General features: G+C 38.3%; 1 protein-coding gene across 1 annotated transcript in view; it reads right to left on the reverse strand.

The window, feature by feature from the left end:
- Positions 1 to 22,237, reverse strand: part of macrod2 (mono-ADP ribosylhydrolase 2) — a 614,652-nt gene that overhangs the window by 30,985 nt on the left and 561,430 nt on the right. Inside the window, exons 10-14 of the mRNA XM_056252970.1 lie at positions 11,898 to 11,942; positions 9,271 to 9,330; positions 3,608 to 3,631; positions 2,929 to 2,973; positions 443 to 508 (exon numbers count right to left, since the gene is read on the reverse strand). Of these exons, the coding sequence (XP_056108945.1) occupies positions 443 to 508; positions 2,929 to 2,973; positions 3,608 to 3,631; positions 9,271 to 9,330; positions 11,898 to 11,942 (240 nt within the window). The remainder of the gene's footprint in view (positions 1 to 442; positions 509 to 2,928; positions 2,974 to 3,607; positions 3,632 to 9,270; positions 9,331 to 11,897; positions 11,943 to 22,237) is intronic.

The raw sequence follows: 22,237 nt of genomic DNA on the forward strand, positions 1-22,237 counted from the left end.
TAATTTTACGAGGTGGCTAATTTGTACGAATTCATATGAATGACCTACCCCTGACCCCGCCCCTACACCTACCCATTTTGCTGAAGTATCAATAATTGTGAAATTTCAGTGATATTTAAAGTTACTCGTATCGTGAAATAAGACTTTGATTATATCGCCCACTAATAATCGTGATAAATAATAGTAATTTCAATATTGACCAAAATAATTGTCATTATGGTTTTTGCCATAATCGAGCAACCCTGTGTATTCCATAAATTAAATTAACTTAAATTAATAAACGTTGTAAAAAATGACTGTTCATTGTTAGGTAATGACACCATATGCATTAACTATAAATTGTAAAGTGTTATTCAAATATGACATAATATCAAGATATTTGGTTGCTTGAATTACAACCAAAGATGGAGCAAGAGCTGAGGAGGCAGACTACATATGTTACCTTTACGGTCTTCCTTTGCAGGTGTTTTGTCCTCCTGGACCATAGGTTCGCCATCAAGGCCCTCAGCTTAGAAAACAAACAAACAGAAAAAAAACATGACATATACAGTATATATATATATATATATATATATATATATATATATATATATATAATATTGTATGTATACACACACACACACAGATGAGTTAAAATATTATGACCATCTGCCTAATATATTGTTGGTCCTCCGCATGCTTTTGATAGTGGACAGGGGTCATAAGCACTGTTTGGTTTGTGGCTACGCAGCCCCATGTACAGCAAAGTGTGATGCACTGTGTGTTGTGACACATTCCTCCCATAACCATCATTAAAATGAAGTGTGACTTGTGCCACAGTAGACCTTCTGTTGGCTCGGACCAGATGGGATAGCCTTTGTTGCCCTCGTGGACCGATGAGTCTTGGGCGCCCAACACCCAGTCTCTGGTTTGGGGTTTGCCCTCCTCGGACGTCTGTTGGTAAATTCTCACCTTTGCTGACCGAGAGCAACCCACAAGCCTCGCAGTTTCAGAAAAACTCTGACCAAGTCACCTTGCTATAACGATTTGGCCCTTGACAAAGTTGCTTAGATCTTCATTATTGTCAATTTCTCCTCCAGCCAACACGTTGATTACGAGAACCTATTGTTTGTTTACCATCTAATCTACCCATACCTTAATATGCGACCTTGTTAGGAGATGAACAACAGTATTCGCTTCACCTATGACTGGTCATAATGTTTTGGCTCATCAGTGTATATGTATAATATAATATATATGTCATTTTTAATGTATGTATATGTACACACCAGTGGCTTGCATTTCATAACCAATCATATCCCATCATAGCACGATGGAGGCATGGCCTCCTCGCATGTGACTTTCCCCCTTTCATTCTCATTTACCCTCCACCAAACCCACTGCACGTTTAGGAGGTCTGTTCAAACTCAATGGGCTCAGGGGAGGCACGTGAGACACGGCCTCCCGCTGTAACTTTACCTGCGGTTGTCGCTAACGAGTGATTTATACATGTTTTAATGTCACATTTTGTAATATGGATTATTGTTTTGAGGAGGCATTGCCTCCCTTGCCTAGTCGGAGGAAACATCCCTGGTACACACACATTACAATAATACACACAAAATACATAGAGAAACATTCATGAATGAGCAAACAAAAGTGGAAAAACAATACAAAGGCGTTTTTATATGCTGGTTTGCACTCATAGGGGAATGATTCATGTGTCGCAGGTGCTCAGGTAAATTCAGATTCAGCCTCTGTCTCTGCACAATCTTCAGCTCTGCCTCACCTGGTCTTAAAAATCTCACTGTTTTTGTTTTCTCCAGGGAGCATAATTGCAAGTATCTTGGGTTCGGTCCAAGCAGAACATTTTCTTTGCCTCCTCTGCCTGGCGAGACGACTATTAATAATGCTTATAGCTACTACTGTCAATGTAGGGGGAATCTAAATTTGTCAATAATGATGTCAAAAGCACTGGTACTTCGGTAATAAGTCGATACTCCCAACCAAAAACAAAACAGCGGCTTATGAGTGATCAAATGCGATTCAGAGCCAAGCCGGGGCTGGTTTCGTCCTCAGGTTTTGAACGTAAAGTTTCTATCACGCTACATGAATACCCAGAGGGAGCCGGGCCAGCGCCTCTGAGAGTATGTGTGTGTGTACAAGCGATCTGGTGAATCATTTCAGCGTGTGCAGTGGTGTGTGTCTGTCGGTGCACATGTTCTGATGTCTGTCTGTGTACGTTCGTGTGGATTGGAGCGAGGTGTCTCATTAAACAGATGCACCCCCAAACACACACATACACGCACACGAGCGTCACGCTAATAACTGTATCTGACAGCCGCTCTCCCTGTCCGTAATGAGACAAGTTCAAGGACAACAGAGCCAATCCAGATCCTTCAGTGAATGGGTACAGCGTGACACATGAAGCGTAAAGACTGTGGAGAGACTGAATTTTCTCGCTCACTAAAATGTAGACAGCATGAGATCTATGTATACTGAACCACACAGCCAGACCTAGTTTGCATATGTACTGATTCTTGTTGTCCTTGACTACTGGATATTATGAAAAATAAGGGAGTATATAGTGGTCATACACCTAAATACTGTATGTATGATGTCATAAATATGAATGAATGTCAAACAAAATGCAAACAAATGGTGCAAGGGCTTGTGGCGGTGTCAAGTATTATTTAATAATTTTGAATAATATATATCTTGTTTAATCATTTAAATCCCTAGAAACTTATTTTGTTAGATGTTTTGCATGCTATATTTATCAAAATTGTTTAATATTCGATCTAACGCACTTTCACAAATTTGTAAGTGTTTCTTAAGTGCTCAAGGTATAATGACCACTGTGTGGGTGAGCATCACCCCATTGGTGCTCAGTGGATCTTGTAGTAATCCAGACTAAAATTTAAGAAGAAAAAGAGAATGAAGAAAAACCTTCTGGCTTCTGGCTTTCCATCGTCTCATCAACATGGGATTCCTCTGAAATCAAAAAAGAGAAAAACTTAATGACAAGATTTGTGTCTTTCTTCTAAAATCCCCTTCTTAAAAGCAACAAATCCTTTTTCTGGTCCTTTCATCAAACTGCAGTGGCTAATCCTATATTAAAGATGAGAGGATGATTGTTATCTAATCACTCCTGCTGCTGGCAAGCAGAAATGAAACCCCAAAATCATCTGTGAAGAGGAACAGGAAAGACTCCAGCTGATGTTTGATTATCAAACAAGTCTTCTTCTTAATAGATAACTGAGGATGAGAAACCTCAGTGTGATTTTGATGTAAAAATGTGATATTACAGCATCACAGATGATTTAATACCATCTTCAGTTTCAACTATTTAAACTCATGATGCTGTTCAAGTTCAGGAGTACATTTTGTTCTGAATAGAACAAACCAACCAGCATGTAAAATAAATCATGAAGTTCAGACAAATTGCTTTTGCTCAATTGCAGACAAGACAGGAACATTTTAATGTGACGTGTCTTTCAGAAGAGACAAGCAGATCTGCTCTTCTTGCTTGTAAACTATAACTACTCAGAAATTATTTTGTATCTGGGTTTTGTACAAGGTCAAAGAAATTCCCGTAGCTATAAACGATCATACATGAAAGGCCTACCTGTCTGGCTCATCATACTTTCATCTAAAAAAAAGAAGAATACAAAAAAAGAGTATTTAGTGTAGACATACATGTTGAAATTATTGTGTCAAACAAAACAACAGAAAAAAAGCAATGCAAAAATTAGAAAAACACATAGAAACATAACAAAACAATAAAAACAAAACAAAAATCTAAGCAAAACAAAACAGAAAAACATGAGAAAACACAACAAAGCAGATAAAATCAACAGAAAATCTAAATCTAAACAAACACACACACACACACACACACACAAAATACTACAGTATCATAACCCCAGTACATTGACGGGCATATTAAAATGCTGTTTGGCATATTTATCTTCCCTCAAGATCCCTAATAAAGTAGTCCACACATTTGTCTTGAGGAACGCTGTACTGCTATGGTCATGTTTTACATCAAATATTTATAATAGTTCTGGCATGCTGGATGTTTCGTCGCTGCACTAATTTTGCACTTTTTGAAAATCTCTAGACTCCACCGAGAGCAGTCGCAACGGACAGCTAAATACATCTCAGCAAACCCCACACAGAACTCCCATGAGCCCGCTGCAGTGCTCCCCATGGGCTTACATGAAAGCGTCTATCCCAGGTGGGTTTCATTTTGTCACTTTAATTTTAGTCATGCACTTTAGTCCTCTAAACTCGACATCTCCTTCTCCCCTCTCCTCTCTTCAGTGACATCCCGATACTCTCCCAGATTCTCTCTTTCTGTAACCCAGATAGGGTCTGGCATGAATTGGAAAATGAAGAGCCTGACACAAATAATCCGCTGTGCTTGACAATGACCATTACGCTACTGACATAATTGGCTTTTTTAACAAGCTGGTGTGAGAAGCAATTTCCCAATGTCTGAGCAAATTATTTTCTCACCACATGCTCTTAAAAAAAAAAAGAAAACAAACACAATGTGCCAAAAGACATGGCAAACCTTCGTAAAAGGTAACATGATTTGTTGTCAGCCTTGTGTCTAGTGGTGCTGTCAATCAAATGCAGCTTCACACCCACTGGACCTTCATCCTCAATATTGATAAACCAATAACTGCAGATTATGATGTAGTGACATTTTATTCATTTAGAGGGCAGAGGCCTTTTACCCAGAGGCTGGAACTCAATGTTTTACCCTCTATATGAATTATAATGTGGGAAGAGGTTAGTCCCCCTGTGGACTATACGGGTAATAGTACTTTGAGGACATAACTTAAAAATGCTGCCTGCACAGGAAGGAAAGAAGAAAGGAAGGAAGGGAAGTATTAAGGCATATTCAGATCAATGTTAACCCACGATCCTGTGCGTGGGGTTAAGACATAGCATCCTCTTCTTGCTAAAAAGGTTGACATGCACCACTGTCTTTGATGGTATTCTTGTGAGGAACCTGAAGATAAATTGGATTCTGAAATACTTAGATGATAAATCTTCTCAGTTTCAATGCGAGGTCATATGGTCACCACGTACACCAGTGAGAGATAACCATGGAGACAAAGCCAAATTATTCTGAGAGACGAGAACTAAAATGAGTCATGCATGCTTTCACGTTGTCCTCTTCTAAATGGGAAGTAGCTAAATCAAAGTTAAAGTAGTAAAAGGTGAAAGGTTTCAAAGTTTCAAAATATGAGTAAGCAATTTTTATGACTTAAAATTTCTTCAGCAGTTTTATTATCTTAGCCTGCAAGAGAGACATTGAAATAACCCAGAGAGAATTCACATCCATCAAAAATGACGTCTTGTCTATTATACATCGGATCAACAATAACTAAGGCGAGCAAAGCCTGAGTACAAACTTCGGAGGGAGATTTGAGGCTGTGAAAACAAGCATTTGGCGTTGTTAATTTATGATTTTATGAAGCCAATATGCTGAATAACGACATGAACCTCTATCCCCGCAGTGAGTCATTCCACCAGCAGATGGCAGTAGTGTAACAGAGTTCAAATGACAGCCATAAACTCGTACACACTCATAAATGAATGCACACGTTCAGGAGGAGGACGCTCGCTTGCATACAAGCAGAAACACTTCTGTGAGCTATCTAGAAAATATTTCTAATGCCATACATTTACAGTCACATTACTATGGATCTGTAATCATACAGAATAGTCAGAGCACTTCCTTCCCTTCACACTGTGGGGAATTCTCCTTCCTGTCAGTCAGGCCCTCTGAACACAGTTCATGGTGAAGAAAACCGGCACCATGAAAAATGTATGAGACTTGAGAGAGAAAGGTGAGCGAGAGTGTCACAATCAACAGATGCTGCTCAGCGGCCTAGAATCTCCCTTCTGTGTGTGTGTGTGTGTGTGTGTTGGCTTCCACTTTAAGAGCTGCACGTAGCTCATGCGGTGCAGTGTCTTTTGATTCAGTGTCTCACTCTCTACCAGGGTCGGAGCTTAACGGACGTGTTTCCAGCTGTGCAAAACTGTGGACTTGGAGACACTTGAGCCACTATCCACAATATACAATTGTAAAGCCGCCCACCCTCGGTATGAATGCATCATTGAAGCTTTCTGTCGCTTGAACCCTCCCGCTCTGTATTTCTTCCCATCCTCTTGTTGTGTGTTTTTTTTTTTTTTGCTATTTCATTGCCTTTATCTTTCTCTCACATACATTCTTCACACACATTCTATCTTTATTTCTGTCAAACACATTTGGTTCATATAATTTTTTTGTGAGCCTAAATGGCATGAAAAACATTTAGGCCTACAACGTGAGTGCGATAAGAAATTATGTAAGATATATTAAAATGCTCTAAAATAATAATAATAATAGCAGTGTAAACAAGGTAAAAAGCAATGAAAATTATAAGATACAAGTGATGCAAAAAAAATTAAATAAAAATAAAAGTAGCAACACTGAATTTTATAAAAAGACAAAATATTTATTGCACTAAGTTTTATTTCAGCTTTCTTGTGTAAATATTCTATTTTATTCTAAAACAAAATTTCAATAAAGTAAAAAAATTTTTTTTTTAAATACAAACATTAGATTAAAAACAAAGCAAAATATATTCAATAAAATAAAATAAATATCAATATGGCAGTCTCCCTGTACACTGTAAAAAAATATATTTTTTATTTTAGTAATCTAAACTTAATTTACTGTGTTTATTCAATTGATTTGTCCAATATATTTAAATTTACAACAACAACAAAAAATCAAGTAAAACTCAAAAAAGCTCATGCAAAAAAGAAACAAAATATGAGATTTTTATTAGGCTACTGATATGCTGGATTCTGTATTTCACATGAGTGTACATTATTTTAAACATATATTTTTTAAAAATGCTATTAATCTCTTAAGGGGTAAATCTTTTTTTAATAAGGGAATAATACAGAGAGCGCCAATAAAGTGTTAATTAATGAGGTTAAGCTAAAAGAGAATAAGACTAAAAGCATTAGCATAAGTTTAGAGATGTGGATATGATGCCTTTTATCCCTTTCTTTCCTCCACACACAGACTTGTTCTCTTTTTCTCTCCCTCTCCAAACATGCCCCCTCTGCCTTCTACATCTGCTGAGTACACAGTTAACAGCTCGACCTGATGCTCCGCGTCCTGATTCGCCCATCTAACCTGTCACCTCCTAATCTCTGAAATGCACCACGACACACACGCTAAACATACACTCACTTCATAGGCCATCTGAAAAGCTATCCGGGGGCGCTGAAATGCTCAGTCCAGTTCTGTGAACAATCCTTCTCATTTTCTCCACACACAGATCCCCCATGTATGGATTTCACGTGGATTACATCACAAATCACTTTATCCCCCAAGAACTCTGTCAAGAAATCTAGTCTCTTCACCCAAGCAGCTCGCCGGCTCTCTTAGGCCACAACCCGGCGCTGATAGGTCGGATCGAACGGATTCTTCTGCGTGTCTTCACTAACTGAGACTAAACCCGCCAGCCGCAAGCTAATGCCCTCGGAAAACCCCTTCAGTCTGTCTGTCTCTCAACCAGAAAGAAGAACCTCTGAGATTCGCACATTCCTTCGCTGTGAAGGAAGGCAAGTGGGAGCTTATCTGGAATGAGGTACTGTTTTCCTTTACACTCCTCACAGGTAACCCGTCGAGGAACACGGAGAGAGAGAGAGTTCCAGATCAGTGCTTTCGGGGCCAGTTGTCCCCTGAGCATGTGAATGTATGAAGTGCTGCTTTAGGGAGAACAGCACTAATGTTTCTCTGTCATTAACGGGCTGTCTAAAAGGCCCTCTTGCTCTAACCTCAGTTAGAGAGCATCCCCCTCAGGGAGAGTACTGAATGTGTAATACAAAGCAATATCCCACCACGGCTGTATATCAACTTCCTCTGTTCATGAAAAACAAAGTTGCGGCCGGCGGGAATTCGATAGGCGAGCTGGAGCTGCAAGCTCTGGCGCTAGGGTAATGTGCAGGAAAAGCTCATTTTCCATGAATCAAAAAATGATTTCAAAAACATATTTAATGTGCTGCTGTACCTTGTTCTCCGAGTGACACCGCATTAGAGCGAGTGCATTTGATGTTGGCGACAGCACTAGAGGACGGCTGTGGCTAACACCTGTGGATAAATCATAGACTCTGCTGCTTTAACACGCTTTGTTCTGCTCTTCACTCCCTTGTAACAAATGCTGTTTGTTGTTTGAGCTTAACTTCTGCAGATAGCTTTAATGTTGACGCCATCCCGTGAAGGTTAAACAAGGGGGTTTGTGAATGGATTAGCTCCCATTAAGATCAGAGTTCATATGCAAGACGTTATGAAGGTAGTGACACAAAATACAGTCTGAATTTGTTTAGACATACCCTTATAAACATTTACAGCTTCCAGCAAAGACAAAATACATTTAAAAACAAACAAATAAAATATTTTAATCATACGTTTAATTTGTTTTAAACATAAGTAAATACATTAAAAAATAAACAAATAAATAAATAAATAAAAGTAGTATCAGTATTTTGGCAGAAACTATGGTAAATGTTTGTAAGGGTAGTCCTGGAATATGTTTGCTATTTAGAAGGACAAAATATGGTAGGTTGTTGTTTGCTAAAGTATCAGTTTACTGAAAAAATGACTTCAAACTAATGACAAACAAACAAATAAATACATTATTTTAAAAATAAAAATAAATAAATGAATAATAGTAGTAATAGTCGTCGTAGTAGTATCAGTATTTTGCCAGAAACTATGGTAAATGTTTGTAAGGGTAGTCCTGGAATATGTTTGCTATTTAGAAGGACAAAAGTATCAGTTTACTGAAAAAATGACTCCATTCTTTGTGCTGCATATTGAAGAGAGATATCAGCCTGGGGAAATTTCCCCAAAGACATCAGTGCTGCCTGCTTTAATATTAAAGAAAAAAAAAAAACACCATCTCCAACCCTCTGGCTCAAAGACAAATGGAGAAATTGTGGTGTTAATAGCCTGCTACTCCCCTTCAGTATACGAATTTAATTATCTTTGGTCCGTTTTATTGAGAAGCAAGTAATTGTTTCAGTGCTACAACCAAAGAGGCTGAAACGGCAGAATTCGAAAGCTAATGGCTCCTTAAACAGGTTTCCACACCCTGACCGAACAACCCGAAGAGACACCTTCTTTTAGTCTGATTTTCCCTCAACAATGGCTGGGTGATACGGACTTTGACAGCTGAACTTACGATCACAAGAACAGAGATTTTCTCATACCTTTTTTATCAGCATCATCATCGTCATCTTCTTCCCCTCCTTCCATGGGCTGCGTGTTACCTGTCAAAAATCATCATGCCACTCATGAGAACTTTAATCCAAAAACTAGATTTTTCACACATAAAATAATAAAATAAAATAAAAATACATTTGATTTTACAGTATCAATAACCTTTACAATACGTCTTAGCAATAATAATTACAGTATTAACAAATTGCACAACAAATATTAAGAAATATAGTTTGTAGTTCTCTTTTATCTCTTTATAAAAAAAAAAATAAAATAAAAAAAAACCTCTATTAATCTCAGAACTGAAAAGGGGCAACTTGCCAGCTCACCACAACAACAACAAAAAGCATCTAAGGTTACGAGGCACAGATTGCCTATCCTGAGCAGCACTGATAAGGGTGAAATGAGCGGAGGAATATCCTGCTATTGTGTCGTAGGCCCTGATGGGAGTGCATACATGAACCAGGTGATTCTGCATCAACAGGGGCTTTTGTGTGCCTCGGTAAAACCCAGCTGATAAAAAATGGGGCATGTAAAAGTGTAGTGTAAGGGATTTTGGTGAAAGACAGCAAGAAAAAGAAGGTGAAACAGAGAGAGGGAGAGAATCGGATTGATTGATAGAGAGTGGGAGAGAGCTGATACAGGGGGGATAAAGGGAAAAAAAAGGCTCAATTCCTTGTGAGAACGGCAACCATTTGAGCCTTTGAATTGGTTCCTGAGAAAAAGAGAGAGAATCAGAGCCCTGGCTAAGTGAAGCGCTGCTAAAGGCCATGGCTTGGCTGCCAGTCAGACATTCACTGAACGAAACTGAGGCTAAGCTAGCCGAAACTGCTGGAGCAGGAAAAGCAGTGTGCTCGGAGCTACTGTGTGTGTGCGTGCAGATGTGATACATGGCATGTTGTGAACAAGATAGAATCCTGATACGTGTTGCCATGCCGGGTCATCCCGGTCCAGTGTTTACAATGAGGTATAACAGCACCCACAAAGAGGTGATTGGTCTCCCTGGTTTTGTGCAGTAGTAAACACAACCACACAAAGGCACGACCCCAGGAATCACAGTAGTTCCGAGGGCTATTAGAGGCTTGTTGGATTGCTTCTGAATACCGTTTTATAACACGGCTGTAAAAAAGTCAATGCTGAAAAAACGCTTGTTCTGGATTGGATCTAGTTTTGATGGCCGTCTTGACTTACAGATACAGTCATGTGAACAGCTTCTCACATTGGTAGTAAAAATCACAGCATGCAGCCCTGTTTTTTTGTTTTTTTTGCTTCATGTCGTTGAGGCATGAACATGTTCTCCTCCTCTAAGATGCTTCATTTAGCACTCCTTTCACCCTCTGTATTTTCAATCACCTAACTTTTGTGGAAACGATCAATGCTGGCCTTGTTACCTTGCCAGGAAACTTCCATCTTATAATTCCTTAAAGTTTAAGTGACTGTTGGAGATGTTTGACCTGGGTTCAGCCTTCCAGCTCAACAATAAACCTACTGTACTTTGTTAGTTATTTTAACATTATTATATATTATTAGCATAGTATTTATTAATATTTTGATAGGGTTTTTATTATTATATTTTCACTTTTCGTTCTAGTCATTCGAGTCAAGTGAGTGTCAAGAAATCTCTAGTAAGTTTTGTGTAACTTATTTTTTTATTTCAGTTTTAGTTGTAGCGATTTTTGTTCCTCAATTTAAACTTATTGCATTTCATTTAGGTGATAAAGCAACAATTAGTTTTTTTTAAGTTTTTTTTTTTTTATTATTATTATTATTAGTTCTACTGCTACTGTAATCTGACTGAAACTCTAGTATAGCAATCTCAAGGACTGGTATCATCCGATTTGTACTGGTTTTGTAGTCCAGGCTAAACCTAGAGATAAACCCAGATTAGATTACCACTGTACGATGCTCAGTTGTCTTTTTGACAGTCGCTTAAGCAGGTTTGGGAACATTGTGGGTATGTAAGCTGGATTTAAGGGTCTAGCGCTGGGAATTAGCTTAGCACTGAATCATTTGTAATGCTACCTGCAGCCTTCTATTTAGCTCCGGTAGAAAACACGCATTAGTCACAAAGAAACACCTTTATTTTCTCTCTCTTTTTGCCACTGTTAATGTACAGTCAAGGAGGCCTGCAGATGAAAACCTTGTAATCTTTTCTGAAAGTCAACAAAGAAGGTAAGGTGATTTGCATCTGAATAGACCGCCGTTAAAAGAAGACCTGCAAAGCCAATTGGAATCCCATTTGATAATGTTTGATTGTGTCATTTCCAACAAGGTGGCGAGCGAGTCCGATTAGCATTCAATCTATCTGACTATGGTGCAAAACAATTCAGTCTTGCAAAAGCACAACGCCTGACAACCTTCATCTCAATTAACTCGCCAAAAGACCAAAGGTGTGCATGGGAAAGCCAGCTAAACTATTTCAGAAAATGCAGACTCTTGTTTTCTTGTTTATAGGCAATTGTAGAGCTGCCACCCACAACAAAAGGCTCGATTAATCATGGAGCGAGCATTTCAGATGCCGTGGATTAAACATTGTTGGGCTCCAGGATATTGGATGTGATAATTTCCCATCTTGTTTGCAAACGTGAAAACAGCATTAGGAAACACTGTCACTCACCCTGCTCCACTCTGGCATCGTCTTCTTTCTTATGGTCGTCATTATCTGCGAGAGACAGGAAGAGAAAACGGAGGTCAAAAGCTGCGACGGCAAGCCTAAGCATGATCAAAAAAGCAGCCCGGAGAGCCTGGATTTCCGTGGGCTCATCCCTATTAGCGGCGTAACGAGAATTTAGCAAAGCACGAATACAATACGTTTATTTACAGAGATGCCCTCTTTGCGAGACCTCAGAACAGAGCTGAACAGGAAACAGGCAGAACAAGCATTGATTTTTACATTAAATCCAAGGTTTCTCTAAGGATTGAAAATATGTGGTTTGTTGAGTCCCCCAGGCAGTTAGTTCTAATGAAAGCTGAGCAGAGACAAGGCGAGAGCTCGCAGTCTGTTTGATCTGGATTGATGTATTATTTGAGTTCAGGCTGCTATCAAACGCTCATCTGTGGAAAGACAATCGTGCTGTTTGATATGATCCAAGCAGCAATTAAATTCAGCGTTTGGCGGAGAGCCGAGATTGTTTCAGCTGAGGTTGAAGGCTCAATGTCTATAGCAGTGGTTCCCAACTGGTTTTACATTGGACATGACCCATCACAGTAGTAAAAAGTTCTATTCTACAAAACTAGAAAACAAAAACCTCCTTAATACTACCATAATACCAGCCTGGGAAGACCAAGACAACTTCCGGCAAATTTAGATTTGCTCTGAAAGTTAGTCTGGCAGAGAGCTCATTCAAGCCCATTTCCAATCCGCCGAAATCGCGGCACCAATCAGAAACGTTGGGGTGGGCTTTACACGATGATGACAGCGCTGGGATTTTGAAGCGGATTTTGTAGCCTACGTTACAAAGATGGATGCCGCCGTCGAACATCACTTGTTCGAATCAGCTATCGCGTCTGTTTTAAGCGATTTGAACGTTTCCTTTTTGTTAAAAACCGAGCAAAGAACAACACTCGGAGATGTTTCTCCGCCGCTCTGCATATGTCATCTCCTTCATCGCTCTGATTGGTTTTAGGTCTATCCGCGACGTCCCTCTGGAAATGATTTGTCGATGACGCTTTGCCAGACCATAACTTAGTTACAACTGAGAATGGTCTGGTTTTAACCAGGCTACCATAATACTAGAATAATACAGAAAAAAATATTAACATGATCATTTTGATAATTTTGTTAATGCAGAAAGAACAGCAGATGTGGGATTTATTATTAAATTATTATTTATTAAACATCTGCATTCTCTTGTGTTCCATAGCTCTTTTCAACGACAATGCGAAAAAAAGACCAGAGACTCACTTTTGACTCCTGAGCAATCCATCGAGAACCACTGATCTACAGGATCTGAGTGATTTGACCTGACTGTAGGTAAAAATACCTGTATTTCAGCCATCTGTCAGCTAAATATGCAGAGATCAGCATTCCTCCAGTGCTCAGCTCTCTTTTATTCTCTCCTCTCTCATTCCCTCCTGTAACAGGTCCACTGTTCTCTGTAAACAGTGTAAACAGTGTAAACACTGTTCTCTGTTTTTTTCTTTTTCTTTTCATCTATTCTTTTTTTTTTTTACACTCCCACCTTAGAGTTCTTGCCAAAAAAGTCAATATGTCCCCCAAATTTTGACTCTCTCTTTTTCTGCACGAGTCCCCTTTCTCTTCTCATATGATGCCAAATCTACTGGACCTGAAGCCTGGTGCCTGCCTGCAGCCAAGGCTGTTCCATGCCTGGTTAGAGCTTGTTAGCCATCCCTGACGACTGTTAGCCATTACCACAAACCAAACAGGTTCCAATTCATACACTGCTAACTCATAATTCGATCTATTCTCAGACTCCTTCTAGAAAACTAAACGTTTAAAAGAAACCCTAGCTAAAAGAGAAGTTTATTTTTTCATAAAGTCACCATAAAATTAAAATATTTACTTTGTTACTATATGTTCATGGTCTCAAAATTCATCAGTGCATGTTTTTTTTTTTTTATAGTAAAACCAGTTCGTCTATGCAATCTAAAGGGTTACACACTATTTTGATAGTCCACTTTAGACATTCTAATAACTATAAGTAACCTTAACTCTCATTAGAGGATTAGACTGTTAGGGTTAGAATAAGTTGGCATGTACTTGCAAAGTTACTTGTAGTCAGTAAAATGTCTGTTGGCGGACCATACGAATAAAGTGTTTGCATATATTAACCAGACAGTCTACTAATACACGAATGATAGTTAGTTGACATATAGTGGCAAAGTTACTTATAGTTAGTAGAATGTCTAAGTAAGAAAGTAGACTATTGAAATAGTGTTGACAAAGATTATTCTTCCTTTAAAACAACCTTGCTTTTCCAATTTAACCAATATCCAAATTTGTTATATTTTAGCTCCATTCTGGTAAATAACACCTCTTTTCATAATTCACTGAACTCATAAACGATGAAATCAAATTCCCCCTAATTTTCTTTTGTTATTGACAAAAACTCAGAAATGCACCACCTTAAATAATTAGAATGGTTTGTGAATGGCAAATCACTGTGACATCAAAAACAGCTTTTTGAATTTCATTCCCAGGCCTCATCAGCATGTCATCTTCAGACAGGCACTTGGTCACACACAGGAAAACACATTCACACACTCACACATCCAGCCTCTAGCAAAATCTCCTGCTTTGATAAAACACTCCTGTCATTTGTTCACGAGAAAAAAAGACTGTCAAATCTCCCTCAGGATGGTGGGGCCATGTTTCTCCCTTTGTTTAACACAGAATAAAAGCAGAACATGCATTTACTGTATAATGTGGAAGAGAGGGGAAAAACAGTGACATCATAACATGCTGAGTCATTCTGGACAGGGAGCAAAACCCTTTGGACAACCTTCAACAAGGAATAACTGCCCTCTGTGCATAAATGCTGCCAGTTGATTATTCAGTTTCAATATGAAAGTGCTGTAAATGTAATGCACTGCTATGCTTTTCTATGATCTTTTACACATGAATTTATGCTAAATGCAAAAAGCAAGATGTTGTGCTTGCTGCATTCAGCCATTGAATTGCAAAGAATTCTAAACAAATATCTTCAAAAATGGAGGTATAAAAGCAGAAAGTTTTCATGACAGACAGACAGACAGATAGATAGATAGATAGATAGATAGATAGATAGATAGATAGATAGATAGATAGATAGATAGATAGATAGATAGATAGATAGATAGATAGATAAAGTTAATCACCCCCAGTTTTTTCTTCTTCTTTTCAAATCAAACAAATGTTGCAGTGATTATGTGAGCTAAAACAATGGATGTCTAAATGATTTGGAAATAAACAAGACACATGTAAGCCAGCTAACCAGAGACTTGAATTCCACTGACCAGATGGACCGTACACACACAAACGTACATCCACTGTCTCTGCTCCTCGAGGAGAGCCAGACATGGGCCCCTGGGGGCCAGAGAGTGTGCTGGTACATGCTGCCTTTCAATCTGCTCATGTCTGAAAGCATTTTAATCAGTTGCAGCACCTCTCAAACCAATCAATTACTTTAATCAATCAATTAGAGCACTGGGGTGCGACGAAAACCAGCTCACTACCCAACATTTTTTTCAATTGGATTAAAATTCCAGGCTGAATAATAATAATAATAATAATTGAGAGGATGTAATGCTTCATATCCAGCACAAAATGAAACCTTTTCTAAAAAAAAACAACCCTAAAGTAATTTAAAATGCTTGTAATATTCATGACGAGAAACATGTTAAAGATATTATGATCAAATTTCCACAGAAACTGGAAATATTCAGCCACTGCATTGACATTATATTGCAATTTGAGAGAAGCTGTGTACTTAATGATTCCATCTCTTGAAAATAACACACAGCTAAATCGCTGCTAGCTCCTCACCACTAGCGTAATGGCTGTATTCCTAGCTGTGTAAAGCCCCTCACATGGTGGCACTTCAAAAAATTCCCATGGTGTGTTTGATGATATTAATGCACCGTAACACACTCAACGTTTGTTCCCTGGAGACTGAGGAGGTTGCGTGCGCAGCCTTCATTTTCAACTCTTCCGGGGGTCCAGGAGGCCCCGTCGACTTACGGCGGACGACCATCGTCTCACCGCAAACACCCGGCTTTACAAATGATAGGCGTTCTGACATAGTAACACTGGGAGAGGAAAGCCTCCATTAAAGATAGCAGGGGGGAGCAGTCGTTTGAGAACAGGCCATAGAAACACCATGTAAATATGGATGTGGTGTGGCTGGTGGACCAAGAGTGAGTGAGAGCGTGAGAATGAGATTGAGAGTGAAAGAGAGAGAGAGAGACAGAGCTTCATTTCCTGACTGAATGTAACGAGATCTGACAAAACATTTTAAAAAAATTACATATCTTTACATGACACACAATGTCTGTCTCTCTCTCTTTATCTATCCATCTATTTATCACTTATTTTGCAGTTTTTTATTTTATTTTATAATATTCTATATCTGCTCCATTGACCCACTTCATTGAAACACAATCATATCCCGTCTTGTTATATTATAAAACACAGAGATGGCACACTGTCTCAAAGCTCTTTCACACATCTGATTCATCCTCACTCTATGACAAATGTATTCTTCATGGTCCCTTCACTGACTCAAAAATGACTGAGTAACAGGACAGCCGTCAGTGATCTGCGCTGTACTCGCTTACATAAGCGTTGGATATTATTTATTATACAACATCTCAATTCTGATTGGCTGAGAGCCTTTTCCAGTGATTATGTGAGAATGGCCGACGAGCAAACCACCATCATTTTAAAAATACTACTGTTGTTGTGAAACAGAATGTAGAGAATTTTAAGAATTTAGGTGAGAATGTAGTTATTTAGACCTCAAATATGCGAACCTATATATAAACATAGCGCCTATTTGATAATTTGTTACGATTTTTTCGTAGATGTGAGCTTCAGGCCTCATGTACACGCCGATAAGAGCTTTATCTCGGCCAGTCCTTCGGGAATTGGCTGCTGGTTCTTATGTAGATAGTGTTTAAACATGAGGTATAATTTCAAATGGGCAATCTTTGGTCTATTACTTATTCCAGAGCAAATCTATATAGCTAAGGGCAAAGTTAAGTTTCATAACTTTATATTTTTATTTAACTGAAATCCTCTACTATAACTAGCGCTGCTTTTGTACTTTTGACTGAACTGTTTGCTTGTTTATTTCCTATAGTACACATTTCTTATAATTTTATAATGGCTAATGTTGTTTATTTAAAAATTATTTTTCAATAAATAATATTTTTATATAAATAACATGCTTATTCGGTGTTGAGAAAGGGTCAGTTAGTGATTGTGATTTTGTCTTCAGTGAAAGTTATATTATTACGCCGTTAGATGGCAGCAAAGACTGTCTTTATGAGCGAGCCAGTGGCAAAGACTTTCATATTGAAAAGGACTGAAACAAGGTTGTAAACAATAAAACTCAACTTACAAATGCATTGACTAGCGCTGTCATGGGAAATCCCCTTAAAGGGATAGTTCACCTAAAAATGAAAATTAGCCCATGATTTACTCACCATGAATCCATCATAGTGATCATCATTAAAACTTTATCGATTAAAATAACTAGCTTCCGGCAGACGGCCGTACACAAGTCGACTTACGCCAAAAGAGTTTTTTTTAAAGTTTTTTTAAAGAGTAACATTGACGATGTATGTGTATGACGTAGGATGTTGGAGTTTCATAAGCTTTGACGCCATCTCGTGGTTCGAACAAACATGGCTGGGCAACCGCGTTCGTCATTACGTTGTGCGTCAAGTTCAAGGGTTACTCTTTCGGCGTAAGTCGATTTGCGTACGGCCGTCTGCCGGAAGCTAGTTATTTTAGTCGATAAAGTTTTAAATATGGATATTTTTCTTACACGAACGCATCGCTTCACTTCAGAAGACCTTTATTAACCCAGCAGAGCCGTTTTCGAGCACTTTATCGACGATGGATGCGCTTTGATGGACTTCCAAAAAAGTATACCCATTGACTCCCATTATAAAGCTTGGAAGAGCCCGGACTTTTTTAATATAACTCCGATTGTATTCGTCTAATAGAAGAATGTCATATACACCTAGGATGGCTTCAGGGTGAGTAAATTATGGGCTAATTTTCATTTTTGGGTGAACTATTCCTTGAGCTGTTAAAAAGACAAAGATATTACCTTAGCGGACACAAACTGATTTTGTGATTATGAATATAAGATTGGCCTGAAGAATATCAGCTAGATGCAGGTAATGCACTCGCTTAGTTAATATCTCTCTCTCTCATAATACTCTACATAATACAATGAGCTTCAATGAAGCACCCCAGTGTTCCTTGTTCATTGCTAGTTCTAAAGTGACGTTTTAGAATTAGTAACAGAGGCTTGGGCTCAACTGTTAAACTGTAAACTTGAGATTTTAATCCTTGGCGGAAGGAAGTAGTTCTGCACAAAAGAGGGTTTTTAAAGACACTCCATTGTTGTTTCTTATTTATTTACTCATTTGTGTCGTCAAACTTTTGTAAAAAACACAATATCGCACTCGTAATCATGCAATATGGCTCTATATCAGCACAGCTGTGATTGCCTACGGCCGATCCTTGCTTATGTAGAGCGATATTGCACGGCTATGAGTGTAATATTGCTTATGAATCATCTCACAGGCCTGAACCCACCAACTCTAACATAATGGACCTCAGACTGCTCTTTTGGGCGGTGAGGCTCTTGAGGGAGGAGAACAGTGGGATGCTAAGGATGGGATCGCAGCTAAGCGGAGTTGACAAGGCGACTGCGCTGTCTCAGAAACCGAGGACTTCAAAGACATTTCTCTTCTGAGCAAAAGTCTGTTTTGGAGGAGTGTGTCTGCGGGGGGAGGAGTGTTAGAGGAGTGCAGCTCGCATTGGGGATGCGAGTGTGTATGATGAACCCACCACAAAGATGCACAGAAGAGTAAAGGACACAAGCATTTCATTTTTGACCCCTTAAATAGCTTCAGTGCAATTTGCTTTTTAAAAATGTAGTGAAGCTATTAGTTAAACTACTTTAAATGAGTAGCTTGGAAATCTATATTTTTAAAGTAACTTCCCCAACAAAACTTGTGCTAAACATTTACACCAAAACTAACTGAAGTATTGCATTATATTTTACAATTGATGGGACAAGATGGAGAAAATCTAGAATATAAAATCAAGTGTGAGAATCTGAGGAGGTCAGGCTATAGGAAAGAGGAATGGGAGTTCAGTAGTCAAGAATGATGAAATTTCATTCAAGTTGATATGTCTAAGATTGTAAAGATAAAGACAAAGACACAGAGCCTGATGTCATCAGAAAGAAGCAGTGTGATTGGATGACAGATGTGAGTGATAACCCCCACACAAAAACTGAGCATAGCAACAAAGGAAAATGAATGTAGGAATGTACAGAAAAGAACATTCAGAGACATCAACAGATGTAGTGCAGGGAGCTTCTACAAGTCTCATTCCCGAAAAATACTCTCACATTCATCTCTTTGTTCGATCATTGCTTTAAATACAATACAAAACAATAGACACAAGTATGGTAAAGAAATAAGGGGGTTTCAGAAGTATGATTAGCAGCAGTGATTCTTGCCTAAGCATATTAAAGGCATAGTTTGTAAATTTCGCCGCTAGAGGTCACTTATTCAAAACGATGACAAATCTCGATGATGCCGTGAATGAGAGTGGAATCATGGGAGTTGTCATCTTCACTTCCACAGCCGATGGAAAGCAATTTGACAGGACTCAGGCAGAAATCATGTTCATGGGTGAGCTAATGTATTAAAGTTTTATTAACGTTACTCTGGTATGAAGGAGTGCGAGGCCGAGAGCTGTGGGAGCGGAACGAGGCCGGTGGAGTGAATGCTGGAGAGAGACACCTGTGCAACACCGGTCTTATCTGAACTTGAACTTTGTTACAAGTACAGTACAGTTATTCTAGTGGAATACCCACAAGTGATGAATTACTACTTGTACAGGTCACTTTATTTGACAAATTAAAATTGTGGGTTAACGCAGCACTGCAAAAAATACATTTGAGAGTGTTGAAAGTTATATTAACATTACTTGTTGCACATTGCAGTAATCTAAATCGATATTAGAATATCATATTAATAAAAGCGGGATGACTTGTGTTGCTAAATAGTATGCAATTCATTTTAAAATATATTGTGTGGTGGAATTATTATTTTTAATTACTGTTACTACAAATACAGCACTTTCTGAATATGCCATGTTAGCCACTTGACAAAATAGTGTTGTCTCTGAGGCATGATACAAATATGTTACTCGTGGTAAATCAAGAAAACAAGAGCTTAAAACCATGTTGAGCTATATAACAATGATTCATTTTCTGTCGATAAAGGTATCCAAACAGTTGTCACCTGTCTAATAAAACACATCATATACTGTATTATATATAAGCGTCTTTGGTGTTGCATGTTTCTATGGAAGTAAAACAGGAAATCGAGGCTAACGCGGATATGACGTCACTGACAGGCAATGTTGTTGGAAACATTTGGGATAGTACACAAGTTAACAAAATATATAACATTGTTCTATTGGCTTTTGAATATTTGAATCCAAAAATCTTACATATTATGCCTTTAAGATCTCTTGATAAGCAGAAACCAATAAACAAAATGCAGGCTTTTCGGGTAGTATGACTATTTCTTTTGCTTAACACAAAAAAAGATATTTTGAAGAACATTTCAGCAGGTTTTGTCCATAGTCAAAACAACATTGGACTAAAAAAACACACAAAAAAACCCCCCACAAAAACATTTTTTAAATATCTTCTTTTGTGTTAAACTGAAATACCATTGTGGTTTGGAATGAAGGCGAGTAAATGATGATAATTTTCATTTTTGAGTGAACCTTTAACTACTGCCTACTCTTATCCTTCTATCTTCCAGAATAACATTTCTTCAATATTAACCTATAAACCAAAGATATAAAAGAAAACTATAAAATAACGGCATACAAATAAGACTTTAAAATACTTGCACTGCACATTACAGTTTCCAAAATCTGTTCTTTGCTATCATCTGGAAAAATGTTCTCATTTCTGCAGCTGCTTTTTTTGGGGTGAAAATGACAGCTGGTTGGAAGGCATACACTGATGAGACAATTTTCCATATGCAAATGCCCTGTTTGCATGTCCCGACACTATTCCTTTCTATTTGCCAGTTGTCACACACTTGTAAGGCTAAGAAAGAGATTAAAAGAACACACGAATCCTAACAGGTACACACAAACAAAAGTATTAAGAAGAATACTTGGCAAAACTGTTTCGCAAACTGACAGTACAAAATAACTTCTCTTTTGTTAAGCAACCAGAACAAAGACGATTTTTCTTCCCAGTTGTATAGATGCAAAAGCAGACGAGGGGCTTGTGTGAATACATGAGTAAGTGAGTGGGTGAGAAAAAGAGAGGGAGTAAATGTATGCGGCGTGCCAGAGAGTAGCCACAGTGCGAGATGCAAGCTTTAAAGCTCAGTTAAAATGAGCACGTCTCTTCCGCAGCTCTTGGCACGCTGGTTCCCATGGTGATGATGATGATGATGAGGTGTTGGGATCGAGCTGTCAGGCCCTTGTTATTTTCGCACATTTTACAACTGCCGCTATCAGGGACACCAGCAGAGCTAATTCAGTCCTATTGTCTCTCTCTCTCCATCTAAAAAGCACTTCAAACCTCACTCCTCAACGATTCGCCCCAATACCATCCTCGTGATAATTTCGCTCTTCTGGAATGTTCTCTCCATACCCACTCCTCCTGCGTCAATCAATATCTAATATGCAGTCAGAGAAACATGCTAATGATGTAGCTAAGAAAACACAAATGATGCTGCTTGTTTACGAGTTTACTTCAATACAGATAATAACTCCATATGTCACTCATAACGATTCTCATATTAAACACAGATACTGTCTCGGAACAAGCTATTTAAATGATGTATAACATACAGATTAAGAGAAACAACTACTTTGATTACATTAAACTACAATTTCTATGGTGGATTAGAGAGTTTGATGTCAAAACAAACAAACAAACAAAAAACAATGTTGAAATAAATTCCAGACTCATGACCATAAAGACCTCCGACCCAGTCAGACCACTCTCTCTGTTTATTAATCAGCGCGTGTCTGCCTCCTCGACCCAAATTTGAATAATAAAACCATTTGTGTGACTTTGAAACTATTAACCTGACATCTCAAACTCCTTAAAAGCCCAGACTTTGTGAATTACTTTTTACATTGTAACATTACTATTGAGATTCATTTTAAAGAGGTCATTTAATGGAAAACAATATGTGAAATTTTGTACACATATTTTGAAAAATGTT

This window comes from Rhinichthys klamathensis, unplaced genomic scaffold (assembly GCF_029890125.1).
Source record: "Rhinichthys klamathensis goyatoka isolate OS25496 unplaced genomic scaffold, OSU_Roscu_1.1 h1tg000100l_1, whole genome shotgun sequence".
Lineage (NCBI taxonomy): Eukaryota > Metazoa > Chordata > Actinopteri > Cypriniformes > Leuciscidae > Rhinichthys > Rhinichthys klamathensis.